This window comes from Salvelinus fontinalis, unplaced genomic scaffold (assembly GCF_029448725.1).
Source record: "Salvelinus fontinalis isolate EN_2023a unplaced genomic scaffold, ASM2944872v1 scaffold_0039, whole genome shotgun sequence".
Classification (NCBI taxonomy): domain Eukaryota; kingdom Metazoa; phylum Chordata; class Actinopteri; order Salmoniformes; family Salmonidae; genus Salvelinus; species Salvelinus fontinalis.
The window spans coordinates 439,503-451,873 of NW_026600248.1; the positions used below are offsets into that span (position 1 = coordinate 439,503).

At 49.2% G+C, this 12,371-nt stretch overlaps 1 protein-coding gene across 3 annotated transcripts; it reads right to left on the reverse strand.

The window, feature by feature from the left end:
- Nucleotides 1-348: 348 nt before the first annotated feature.
- Nucleotides 349-10,746, reverse strand: LOC129842413 (uncharacterized). 3 transcript variants are annotated; one of them, XM_055910965.1, is made up of 3 exons: nt 10,306-10,746; nt 3,115-10,256; nt 349-2,935 (listed from the first exon to the last, which is right to left on the reverse strand). In XM_055910965.1, exon 3 carries the CDS (start codon nt 2,596-2,598, stop codon nt 469-471), a length of 2,130 nt encoding a protein of 709 aa, XP_055766940.1. In that variant the 5' UTR covers nt 2,599-2,935; nt 3,115-10,256; nt 10,306-10,746; the 3' UTR covers nt 349-468. The 3 variants fall into 3 exon arrangements, with proteins under 3 accessions (XP_055766940.1, XP_055766942.1, XP_055766941.1); XM_055910967.1 differs by having other exon boundaries at nt 3,115-7,615; nt 7,665-10,746; XM_055910966.1 differs by having other exon boundaries at nt 3,115-10,746.
- Between the last annotated feature and the right edge of the window lie 1,625 nt (nt 10,747-12,371).

Here is a 12,371-nt window from a genome sequence, read left to right on the forward strand (position 1 = left end):
AAAACATTACCATAGCCTACGCTCAGTATTTCCCGCTGGCTGCCCCACCATTCCGCTGGCTGCCCCACCATTCCGCTGGCTGCCCCACCACCACAGAAAGCACTGAGCTCGGCTGAAACATCTGCATTTTGGAGCTGCCTTCCTCAAGAAAACAAAGAGACCATGTTTGTATGTGTCTTTATTAACTGAAATATAATTTTACATTGTTTGCAAACTGATATGTGACACGTATTAATGTCTAAATAACATGCTAAACAGGGACCCCCCTCCCCAATGCTAGAAATGTGGGTCTCAAAACAGTTGGGTCTCTGCCCCACCCGCCCTAAATGACGAGTCGCCACTGGTTGTATGGTTGTACATGTATTATATAATCCGACCAAGTTGGAAAAGGGTTCAACACGTTCATGTTCTGAGAGCTACGAAGAAACGTATGAAAAAGGAAAATAAAATGATGCATCTGCTAAATGTCTAAAAAAATACATGTAAAATGAAACAAAGGTTAAATAACAAGAGACTGGTAGAATCCCACTGTAGTAGAAACTGGTAGAATCCCACTGTAGTAGAGACTGGTAGAATCCCACTGCAGTAGAGACTGGTAGAATCCCACTGTAGTAGTGACTGGTAGAATCCCACTGTAGTAGAGACTGGTAGAATACCACTGCAGCAGAGACTGGTAGAATCCCACTGTAGTAGAGACTGGTAGAATCCCACTGTAGTAGTGACTGGTAGAATCCCACTGTAGTAGAGACTGGTAGAATCCCACTGTAGTAGAGACTGGTAGAATCCCACTGTAGTAGAGACTGGTAGAATCCCACTGTAGTAGAGACTGGTAGAATCCCACTGTAGTAGAGACTGGTAGAATCCCACTGTAGTAGAGACTGGTAGAATCCCACTGTAGTAGAGACCGGTAGAATCCCACTGTAGCAGAGACTGGTAGAATCCCACTTTAGTAGAGACTGGTAGAATCCCACTGTAGCAGAGACTGGTAGAATCCCACTGTAGTAGAGACTGGTAGAATCCCACTGCAGCAGAGACTGGTAGAATCCCACTGTAGCAGAGACTGGTAGAATCCCACTGTAGCAGAGACTGGTAGAATCCCACTGCAGTAGAGACTGGTAGAATCCCACTGTAGTAGAGACTGGTAGTATCCCACTGTAGCTGAGACTGGTAGAATCCCACTGCAGTAGAGACTGGTAGAATCCCACTGTAGTAGAGACTGGTAGAATCCCACTGTAGTAGAGACTGGTAGAATCCCACTGTAGTAGAGACTGGTAGAATCCCACTGTAGCAGTGACTGGTAGAATCCCACTGTAGTAGAGACTGGTAGAATCCCACTGTAGTAGAGACTGGTAGAATCCCACTGTAGTAGAGACTGGTAGAATCCCACTGTAGTAGAGACTGGTAGAATCCCACTGTAGCAGTGACTGGTAGAATCCCACTGTAGTAGAGACTGGTAGAATCCCACTGTAGTAGAGACTGGTAGAATCCCACTGTAGCAGTGACTGGTAGAATCCCACTGTAGTAGAGACTGGTAGAATCCCACTGTAGTAGAGACTGGTAGAATCCCACTGTAGTAGTGACTGGTAGAATCCCACTGTAGTAGAGACTGGTAGAATCCCACTGTAGCAGAGACTGGTAGAATCCCACTGTAGTAGAGACTGGTAGAATCCCACTGCAGCAGTGACTGGTAGAATCCCACTGTAGTAGAGACTGGTAGAATCCCACTGTAGTAGAGACTGGTAGAATCCCACTGCAGTAGAGACTGGTAGAATCCCACTGTAGTAGAGACTGGTAGAATCCCACTGTAGTAGAGACGGGTAGAATCCCACTGTAGTAGAGACTGGTAGAATCCCACTGTAGTAGAGACTGGTAGAATCCCACTGTAGTAGAGACTGGTAGAATCCCACTGTAGCAGTGACTGGTAGAATCCCACTGTAGTAGAGACTGGTAGAATCCCACTGTAGTAGAGACTGGTAGAATCCCACTGTAGTAGTGACTGGTAGAATCCCACTGTAGTAGAGACTGGTAGAATCCCACTGTAGCAGAGACTGGTAGAATCCCACTGTAGTAGAGACTGGTAGAATCCCACTGCAGCAGTGACTGGTAGAATCCCACTGTAGTAGAGACTGGTAGAATCCCACTGTAGTAGAGACTGGTAGAATCCCACTGCAGTAGAGACTGGTAGAATCCCACTGTAGTAGAGACTGGTAGAATCCCACTGTAGTAGAGACGGGTAGAATCCCACTGTAGTAGAGACTGGTAGAATCCCACTGTAGTAGAGACTGGTAGAATCCCACTGTAGTAGAGACTGGTAGAATCCCACTGTAGCAGAGACTGGTAGAATCCCACTGTAGTAGTGACTGGTAGAATCCCACTGTAGTAGAGACTGGTAGAATCCCACTGTAGTAGAGACTGGTAAAATCCCACTGTAGTAGAGACTGGTAGAATCCCACTGTAGTAGAGATTGGTAGAATCCCACTGCAGCAGAGACCCAGCCCTAGTGTTACTGACAACAGACCCAACCCTAGTGTTACTGACAACAGACCCTAGTGTTACTGACAACAGACCCAGCCCTAGTGTTACAGACAACAGACCCATCCCTAGTGTTACTGACAACAGACCCAGCCCTAGTGTTACAGACAACAGACCCTAGTGTCACTGACAACAGACCCAGTCCTAGTGTTACTGACAACAGACCCAGCCCTAGTGTTACTGACAACAGACCCTAGTGTCACTGACAACAGACCCAGTCCTAGTGTTACTGACAACAGACCCAGCCCTAGTGTTACTGACAACAGACCCAGCCCTAGTGTTACTGACAACAGACCCAGCCCTAGTGTTACTGACAACAGACCCAGCCCTAGTGTTACTGACAACAGACCCAGCCCTAGTGTTACTGACAACAGATCCAGCCCTAGTGTTACTGACAACAGACCTAGCCCTAGTGTTACTAATAACAGACCCTAGTGTTACTGACAACAGACCCAGCCCTAGTGTTACTGACAACAGACCCAGCCCTAGTGTTACTGACAACAGACCCAGCCCTAGTGTTACTGATAACAGACCCAGCCCTAGTGTTACTGACAACAGACCCTAGTGTTACTGACAACAGACCCTAGTGTTACTGACAACAGACCCTAGTGTTACTGACAACAGACCCAGCCCTAGTGTTACTGACAACAGACCCTAGTGTTACTGATAACAGACCCAGCCCTAGTGTTACTGAAAACAGACCCAGCCCTAGTGTTACTGACAACAGACCCATCCCTAGTATTACTGACAACAGACCCTAGTGTTACTGACAACAAACCCTAGTGTTACTGACAACAGACCCAGCCCTAGTGTTACTGACAACAGACCCAGCCCTAGTGTTACTGACAACAAACCCAGCCCTAGTGTTACTGACAACAGACAGAGCCCTAGTGTTACTGACAACAGACCCTAGCGTTACTGACAACAGACCCAGCCCTAGTGTTACTGACAACAGACCCAGCCCTAGTGTTACTGACAACAGACCCTAGTGTTACTGACAACAGACCCAGCCCTAGTGTTACTGACAACAGACCCTAGTGTTACTGATAACAGACCCAGCCCTAGTGTTACAGACAACAGACCCAGCCCTAGTGTTACTGACAACAGACCCAGCCCTAGTGTTACTGACAACAGACCCAGCCCTAGTGTTACTGACAACAGATCCAGCCCTAGTGTTACTGACAACAGACCCAGTCCTAGTGTTACTGATAACAGACCCAGCCCTAGTGTTACTGACAACAGACCCTAGTGTTACTGACAACAGACCCAGTCCTAGTGTACTGACAACAGACCCAGCCCTAGTGTTACTGACAACAGACCCAGCCCTAGTGATACTGACTACAGACCCAGCCCTAGTGTTACTGACAACAGACCCTAGTGTTACTGACCAGAGACCCAGCCCTAGTGTTACAGACAACAGACCCAGCTCTAGTGTTACTGACAACAGACCCAGCCCTAGAGTTACTGACAACAGACCCAGCCCTAGTGTTACTGACAACAGACCCAGCCCTAGTGTTACTGACAACAGACCCAGCCCTAGTGTTACTGACTACAGACCCTATTGTAACTGACAACAGACCCAGCACTAGTGTTACTGACAACAGACCCTAGTGTTACTGACAACAGACCCAGCCCTAGTGTTACTGACAACAGACCCTAGTGTTACTGACAACAGACAGAGTCCTAGTGTTACTGACAACAGACCCTAGTGTTACTGACAACAGACCCAGCCCTAGTGTTACTGACAACAGACCCAGCCCTAGTGTTACTGACAACAGACCCAGCCCTAGTGTTACTGACAACAGACCCAGCCCTAGTGTTACTGACAACAGACCCAGCCCTAGTGTTACTGACGACAGACTCAGCCCTAGCGTTACTGACAACAGACCCTAGCGTTACAGACAACAGACCCAGCACCAGTGTTACAGACAACAGACCCAGCCCTAGTGTTACTGACAACAGACCCTAGTGTTACTGACAACAGACCCTAGCGTTAAAGACAACAGAACCAGCCCTAGCGTTACAGACAACAGACCCAGCCCTAGTGTTACTGACAACAGACCCAGCCCTAGTGTTACTGACAACAGACCCTAGTGTTACTGACAACAGACCCTAGTGTTACTGACTACAGACCCAGCCCTAATGTTACTGACAACAGACCCTAGTGTTACTGACAACAGACCCAACCCTAGTGTTACAGACAACAGACCCAGCACTAGTGTTACTGACAACAGACCCAGCCCTAATGTTACTGACAACAGACCCAGCCCTGGTGTTACTGACAACAGACCCAGCCCTAGTGTTACTGACAACAGACCCAGCCCTAGTGTTACTGACAACAGACCCAGCCCTAGTGTTACTGACAACAGACCCAGCCCTAGTGTTTCTGTCAACAGACCCAGCCCTGGTGTTACTGACAACAGACCCAGCCCTAGTGTTACTGACAACAGACCCAGCCCTAGTGTTACTGACAACAGACCCAGCCTTGGTGTTACTGACAACAGACCCAGCCCTAGTGTTACTGACAACAGACCCAACCCTAGTGTTACTGACAACAGACCCAGCCCTAGTGTTACTGACAACAGACCCAGCCCTGGTGTTACTGACAACAGACCCAGCCCTAGTGTTACTGACAACAGACCCAGCCCTAGTGTTACTGACAACAGACCCAGCACTAGTGTTACTGACAACAGACCCCAGTGTTACTGACAACAGACCCAGCCCTAGTGTTACTGACAACAGACCTTAGTGTTACTGACAACAGACCCAGTCCTAGTGTTACTGACAACAGACCCAGCCCTAGTGTTACTGACAACAGACCCTAGTGTTACTGACAACAGACCCTAGTGTTACTGACAACAGACCCTAGTGTTACTGATAACAGACCCCGCTCTAGTGTTACTGACAACAGACCCAGCCCTAGTGTTACTGACAACAGACCCTAGTGTTACTGACAACAGACCCAACCCTAGTGTTACAGACAACAGACCCAGCCCTAGTGTTACTGACAACAGACCCTAGTGTTACTGACAACAGACCCAGCCCTAGTGTTACTGACAACAGACCCAGCCCTAGTGTTACTGACAACAGACCTTAGTGTTACTGACAACAGACCCAGTCCTAGTGTTACTGACAACAGACCCAGCCCTAGTGTTACTGACAATAGACCCTAGTGTTACTGACAACAGACCCTAGTGTTACTGACAACAGACCCATCCCTAGTGTTACTGACAACAGACCCAGCCCTAGTGTTACTGACAACAGACCCTAGTGTTACTGACAACAGACCCTATTGTTACTGACAACAGACCCAGCCCTAGTGTTACAGACAACAGACCCTAGTGTTACTGACAACAGACCCAGCCTTAGTGTTTCTGACAACAGACCCAGCCCTAGTGTTACTGACAACAGACCCAGCCCTAGTTTTACTGACAACAGACCAAGCCCTAGTGTTACTGACAACAGACCCAGCCCTAGTGTTACTGATAACAGACCTTAGTGTTACTGATAACAGACCTTAGTGTTACTGACAACAGACCCTAGTGTTACTGACAACAGACCCAGCCCTAGTGTTACTGATAACAGACCTTAGTGTTACTGACAACAGACCCTAGTGTTACTGACAACAGACCCAGCCCTAGTGTTACTGATAACAGACCCAGCCCTAGTGTTACTGACAACAGACCCAGTCCTAGTGTTACTGACAACAGACCCAGCCCTAGTGTTACTGACAACAGACCAAGCCCTAGTGTTACTGACAACAGACCCAGCCCTAGTGTGACTGACAACAGACCCTAGTGTTACTGACAACAGACCCTAGTGTTACTGACAACAGACCCAGCCCTAGTGTTACTGACAACAGACCCAGCCCTAGTGTTACTGACAACAGACCCTAGTGTTACTGACAATAGACCCAGCTCTAGTGTTACTGTCAACAGACCCAGCCCTAGTGTTACTGACAACAGACCCAGCCCTAGTGTTACTGACAACAGACCCTAGTGTTACTGACAACAGACCCAGCCCTAGTGTTACTGACAACAGACCCTAGTGTTACTGACAATAGACCCAGCTCTAGTGTTACTGTCAACAGACCCAGCCCTAGTGTTACTGACAACAGACCCAGCCCTAGTGTTACTGACAACAGACCCTAGTGTTACTGACAATAGACCCAGCTCTAGTGTTACTGTCAACAGACCCAGCCCTAGTGTTACTGACAACAGACCCAGCCCTAGTGTTACTGACAACAGACCCAGCTCTAGTGTTACTGTCAACAGACCCAGCCATAGTGTTACTGACAACAGACCCAGCCCCAGTGTTACTGACAACAGACCCAGCCCTAGTGTTACTGATAACAGACCCAGCCCTAGTGTTACTGACAACAGACCGAGCCCTAGTGTTACTGACAACAGACCCACCCCTAGTGTTACTGACAACAGACCCAGTCCTAGTGTTACTGACAACAGACCCTAGTGTTACTGACAAAAGACCCAGCCCTAGTGTTACTGACAACAGACCCAGCCCTAGTGTTACTGATAACAGACCCAGCCCTAGTGTTACTGACAACAGACCCAGCCCTAGTGTTACTGATAACAGACCCAGCCCTAGTGTTACTGACAACAGACCCAGCCCTAGTGTTACTGACAACAGACCCTAGTGTTACTGACAACAGACCCTAGTGTTACTGACAACAGACCCAGCCCTAGTGTTGCTGACAACAGACCATAGTGTTACTGACAACATACCCTAGTGTTACTGACAACAGACCCAGCCCTAGTGTTACTGACAACAGACCCAGCCCTAATGTTACTGATAACAGACCCAGCCCTAGTGTTACTGACAACAGACCCAGCCCTAGTGTTACTGATAACAGACCCAGCCCTAGTGTTACTGACAACAGACCCAGTCCTAGTGTTACTGACAACAGACCCAGCCCTAGTGTTACTGACAACAGACCCTAGTGTTACTGACAACAGACCCAGCCCTAGTGTTACTGACAACAGACCCAGCCCTAGTCTTACTGACAACAGACCCAGCCCTAGTGTTACTGATAACAGACCCAGCCCTAGTGTTACTGACAACAGACCTTAGGGTTACTGATAACAGACCCAGCCCTAGTGTTACTGACAACAGACCCAGCCCTAGTGTTACTGACAACAGACCCAGCCCTAGTGTTACTGACAACAGACCCAGCCCTAGTGTTACTGACAACAGATCCAGCCCTAATGTTACTGATAACAGACCCAGCCCTAGTGTTACTGACAACAGACCCAGCACTAGTGTTACTGACAACAGAGCCAGCAATAGTGTTACTGACAACAGACCCTAGTGTTACTGACAACAGACCCAGCCCTAGTGTTACTGACAACAGACCCAGCCCTAGTGTTACTGACAACAGACCCTAGTGTTACTGACAACAGACCCAGCCCTAGTGTTACTGACAACAGACCCAGCCCTAGTGTTACTGACAACAGACCCAGCCCTAGTGTTACTGACAACAGACCCAGCCCTAGTGTTACTGACAACAGACCCAGTCCTAGTGTTACTGACAACAGACCCAGCCCTAGTGTTACTGACAACAGACCCTAGTGTTACTGACAACAGACCCAACCCTAGTGTTACAGACAACAGACCCAGCCCTAGTGTTACTGACAACAGACCCTAGTGTTACTGACAACAGACCCAGCCCTAGTGTTACTGACAACAGACCCAGCCCTAGTGTTACTGACAACAGACCTTAGTGTTACTGACAACAGACCCAGTCCTAGTGTTACTGACAACAGACCCAGCCCTAGTGTTACTGACAATAGACCCTAGTGTTACTGACAACAGACCCTAGTGTTACTGACAACAGACCCATCCCTAGTGTTACTGACAACAGACCCAGCCCTAGTGTTACTGACAACAGACCCTAGTGTTACTGACAACAGACCCTATTGTTACTGACAACAGACCCAGCCCTAGTGTTACAGACAACAGACCCTAGTGTTACTGACAACAGACCCAGCCCTAGTGTTTCTGACAACAGACCCAGCCCTAGTGTTACTGACAACAGACCCAGCCCTAGTTTTACTGACAACAGACCAAGCCCTAGTGTTACTGACAACAGACCCAGCCCTAGTGTTACTGATAACAGACCTTAGTGTTACTGATAACAGACCTTAGTGTTACTGACAACAGACCCTAGTGTTACTGACAACAGACCCAGCCCTAGTGTTACTGATAACAGACCTTAGTGTTACTGACAACAGACCCTAGTGTTACTGACAACAGACCCAGCCCTAGTGTTACTGATAACAGACCCAGCCCTAGTGTTACTGACAACAGACCCAGTCCTAGTGTTACTGACAACAGACCCAGCCCTAGTGTTACTGACAACAGACCAAGCCCTAGTGTTACTGACAACAGACCCAGCCCTAGTGTGACTGACAACAGACCCTAGTGTTACTGACAACAGACCCTAGTGTTACTGACAACAGACCCAGCCCTAGTGTTACTGACAACAGACCCAGCCCTAGTGTTACTGACAACAGACCCTAGTGTTACTGACAATAGACCCAGCTCTAGTGTTACTGTCAACAGACCCAGCCCTAGTGTTACTGACAACAGACCCAGCCCTAGTGTTACTGACAACAGACCCTAGTGTTACTGACAACAGACCCAGCCCTAGTGTTACTGACAACAGACCCTAGTGTTACTGACAATAGACCCAGCTCTAGTGTTACTGTCAACAGACCCAGCCCTAGTGTTACTGACAACAGACCCAGCCCTAGTGTTACTGACAACAGACCCTAGTGTTACTGACAATAGACCCAGCTCTAGTGTTACTGTCAACAGACCCAGCCCTAGTGTTACTGACAACAGACCCAGCCCTAGTGTTACTGACAACAGACCCAGCTCTAGTGTTACTGTCAACAGACCCAGCCATAGTGTTACTGACAACAGACCCAGCCCCAGTGTTACTGACAACAGACCCAGCCCTAGTGTTACTGATAACAGACCCAGCCCTAGTGTTACTGACAACAGACCGAGCCCTAGTGTTACTGACAACAGACCCACCCCTAGTGTTACTGACAACAGACCCAGTCCTAGTGTTACTGACAACAGACCCTAGTGTTACTGACAAAAGACCCAGCCCTAGTGTTACTGACAACAGACCCAGCCCTAGTGTTACTGATAACAGACCCAGCCCTAGTGTTACTGACAACAGACCCAGCCCTAGTGTTACTGATAACAGACCCAGCCCTAGTGTTACTGACAACAGACCCAGCCCTAGTGTTACTGACAACAGACCCTAGTGTTACTGACAACAGACCCTAGTGTTACTGACAACAGACCCAGCCCTAGTGTTGCTGACAACAGACCATAGTGTTACTGACAACAGACCCTAGTGTTACTGACAACAGACCCAGCCCTAGTGTTACTGACAACAGACCCAGCCCTAATGTTACTGATAACAGACCCAGCCCTAGTGTTACTGACAACAGACCCAGCCCTAGTGTTACTGATAACAGACCCAGCCCTAGTGTTACTGACAACAGACCCAGTCCTAGTGTTACTGACAACAGACCCAGCCCTAGTGTTACTGACAACAGACCCTAGTGTTACTGACAACAGACCCAGCCCTAGTGTTACTGACAACAGACCCAGCCCTAGTGTTACTGACAACAGACCCAGCCCTAGTGTTACTGATAACAGACCCAGCCCTAGTGTTACTGACAACAGACCTTAGGGTTACTGATAACAGACCCAGCCCTAGTGTTACTGACAACAGACCCAGCCCTAGTGTTACTGACAACAGACCCAGCCCTAGTGTTACTGACAACAGACCCAGCCCTAGTGTTACTGACAACAGATCCAGCCCTAATGTTACTGATAACAGACCCAGCCCTAGTGTTACTGACAACAGACCCAGCACTAGTGTTACTGACAACAGAGCCAGCAATAGTGTTACTGACAACAGACCCTAGTGTTACTGACAACAGACCCAGCCCTAGTGTTACTGACAACAGACCCAGCCCTAGTGTTACTGACAACAGACCCTAGTGTTACTGACAACAGACCCAGCCCTAGTGTTACTGACAACAGACCCAGCCCTAGTGTTACTGACAACAGACCCAGCCCTAGTGTTACTGACAACAGACCCAGCCCTAGTGTTACTGACAACAGACCCAGTCCTAGTGTTACTGACAACAGACCCTAGTGTTACTGACAACAGTCATAATAAGTCATGAGACACCACCAGGCTCAGACCAGGAGTATAGAGGAGGAGGTGTCTGGCCGGGTTCCTCTGGGGATATCTGATATGAGAGGCTCAGACCAGGAGTATAGAGGAGGAGGTGTCTGGCCGGGTTCCTCTGGGGATATCTGATATGAGACACCACCAGACTCAGACCAGGAGTATAGAGGAGGAGGTGTCTGGCCGGGTTCCTCTGGGGATATCTGATATGAGAGGCTCAGACCAGGAGTATAGAGGAGGTGTCTGGCCGGGTTCCTCTGGGGATATCTGATATGAGAGGCTCAGACCAGGAGTATAGAGGAGGAGGTGTCTGGCCGGGTTCCTCTGGGAATATCTGATATGAGACACCACCAGACTCAGACCAGGAGTATAGAGGAGGAGGTGTCTGGGCGGGTTCCTCTGGGAATATCTGATATGAGACACCACCAGACTCAGACCAGGAGTATAGAGGAGGAGGTGTCTGGGCGGGTTCCTCTGGGGATATCTGATATGAGAGGCTCAGACCAGGAGTATAGAGGAGGAGGTGTCTGGTCGGGTTCCTCTGGGAATATCTGATATGAGACACCACCAGACTCAGACCAGGAGTATAGAGGAGGAGGTGTCTGGCCGGGTTCCTCTGGGGATATCTGATATGAGAGGCTCAGACCAGGAGTATAGAGGAGGTGGTGTCTGGCCGGGTTCCTCTGGGGATATCTGATATGAGAGGCTCAGACCAGGAGTATAGAGGAGGAGGTGTCTGGGCGGGTTCCTCTGGGGATATCTGATATGAGAGGCTCAGACCAGGAGTATAGAGGAGGTGGTGTCTGGTCGGGTTCCTCTGGGGATATCTGATATGAGAGGCTCAGACCAGGAGTATAGAGGAGGAGGTGTCTGGCCGGGTTCCTCTGGGGATATCTGATATGAGACACCACCAGGCTCAGACCAGGAGTTTAGAGGAGGAGGTGTCTGGCCGGGTTCCTCTGGGGATATCTGATATGAGAGGCTCAGACCAGGAGTATAGAGGAGGTGGTGTCTGGTCGGGTTCCTCTGGGGATATCTGATATGAGAGGCTCAGACCAGGAGTATAGAGGAGGAGGTGTCTGGCCGGGTTCCTCTGGGGATATCTGATATGAGACACCACCAGGCTCAGACCAGGAGTATAGAGGAGGAGGTGTCTGGCCGGGTTCCTCTGGGGATATCTGATATGAGAGGCTCAGACCAGGAGTATAGAGGAGGAGGTGTCTGGTCGGGTTCCTCTGGGGATATCTGATATGAGAGGCTCAGACCAGGAGTATAGAGGAGGTGGTGTCTGGCCGGGTTCCTCTGGGGATATCTGATATGAGAGGCTCAGACCAGGAGTATAGAGGAGGAGGTGTCTGGCCGGGTTCCTCTGGGAATATCTGATATGAGAGGCTCAGACCAGGAGTATAGAGGAGGAGGTGTCTGGCCGGGTTCCTCTGGGGATATCTGATATGAGAGGCTCAGACCAGGAGTATAGAGGAGGAGGTGTCTGGCCGGGTTCCTCTGGAGATATCTGTGTCTCTCTCAGATTTAGCTCCAGGTTCTGTCTTGTACCAGTTCCATTCTAGATCCACTACTACTGATCATCAGGTCTTTGGATCCT

Excerpts from the sequence above, each read along its gene's own strand:
- LOC129842413 (XM_055910965.1), bottom strand. The coding sequence starts at position 2,598 with ATGGGTCTGTTGTCTGTAACACTAGGGCTGGGTCTGTTGTCAGTAACA.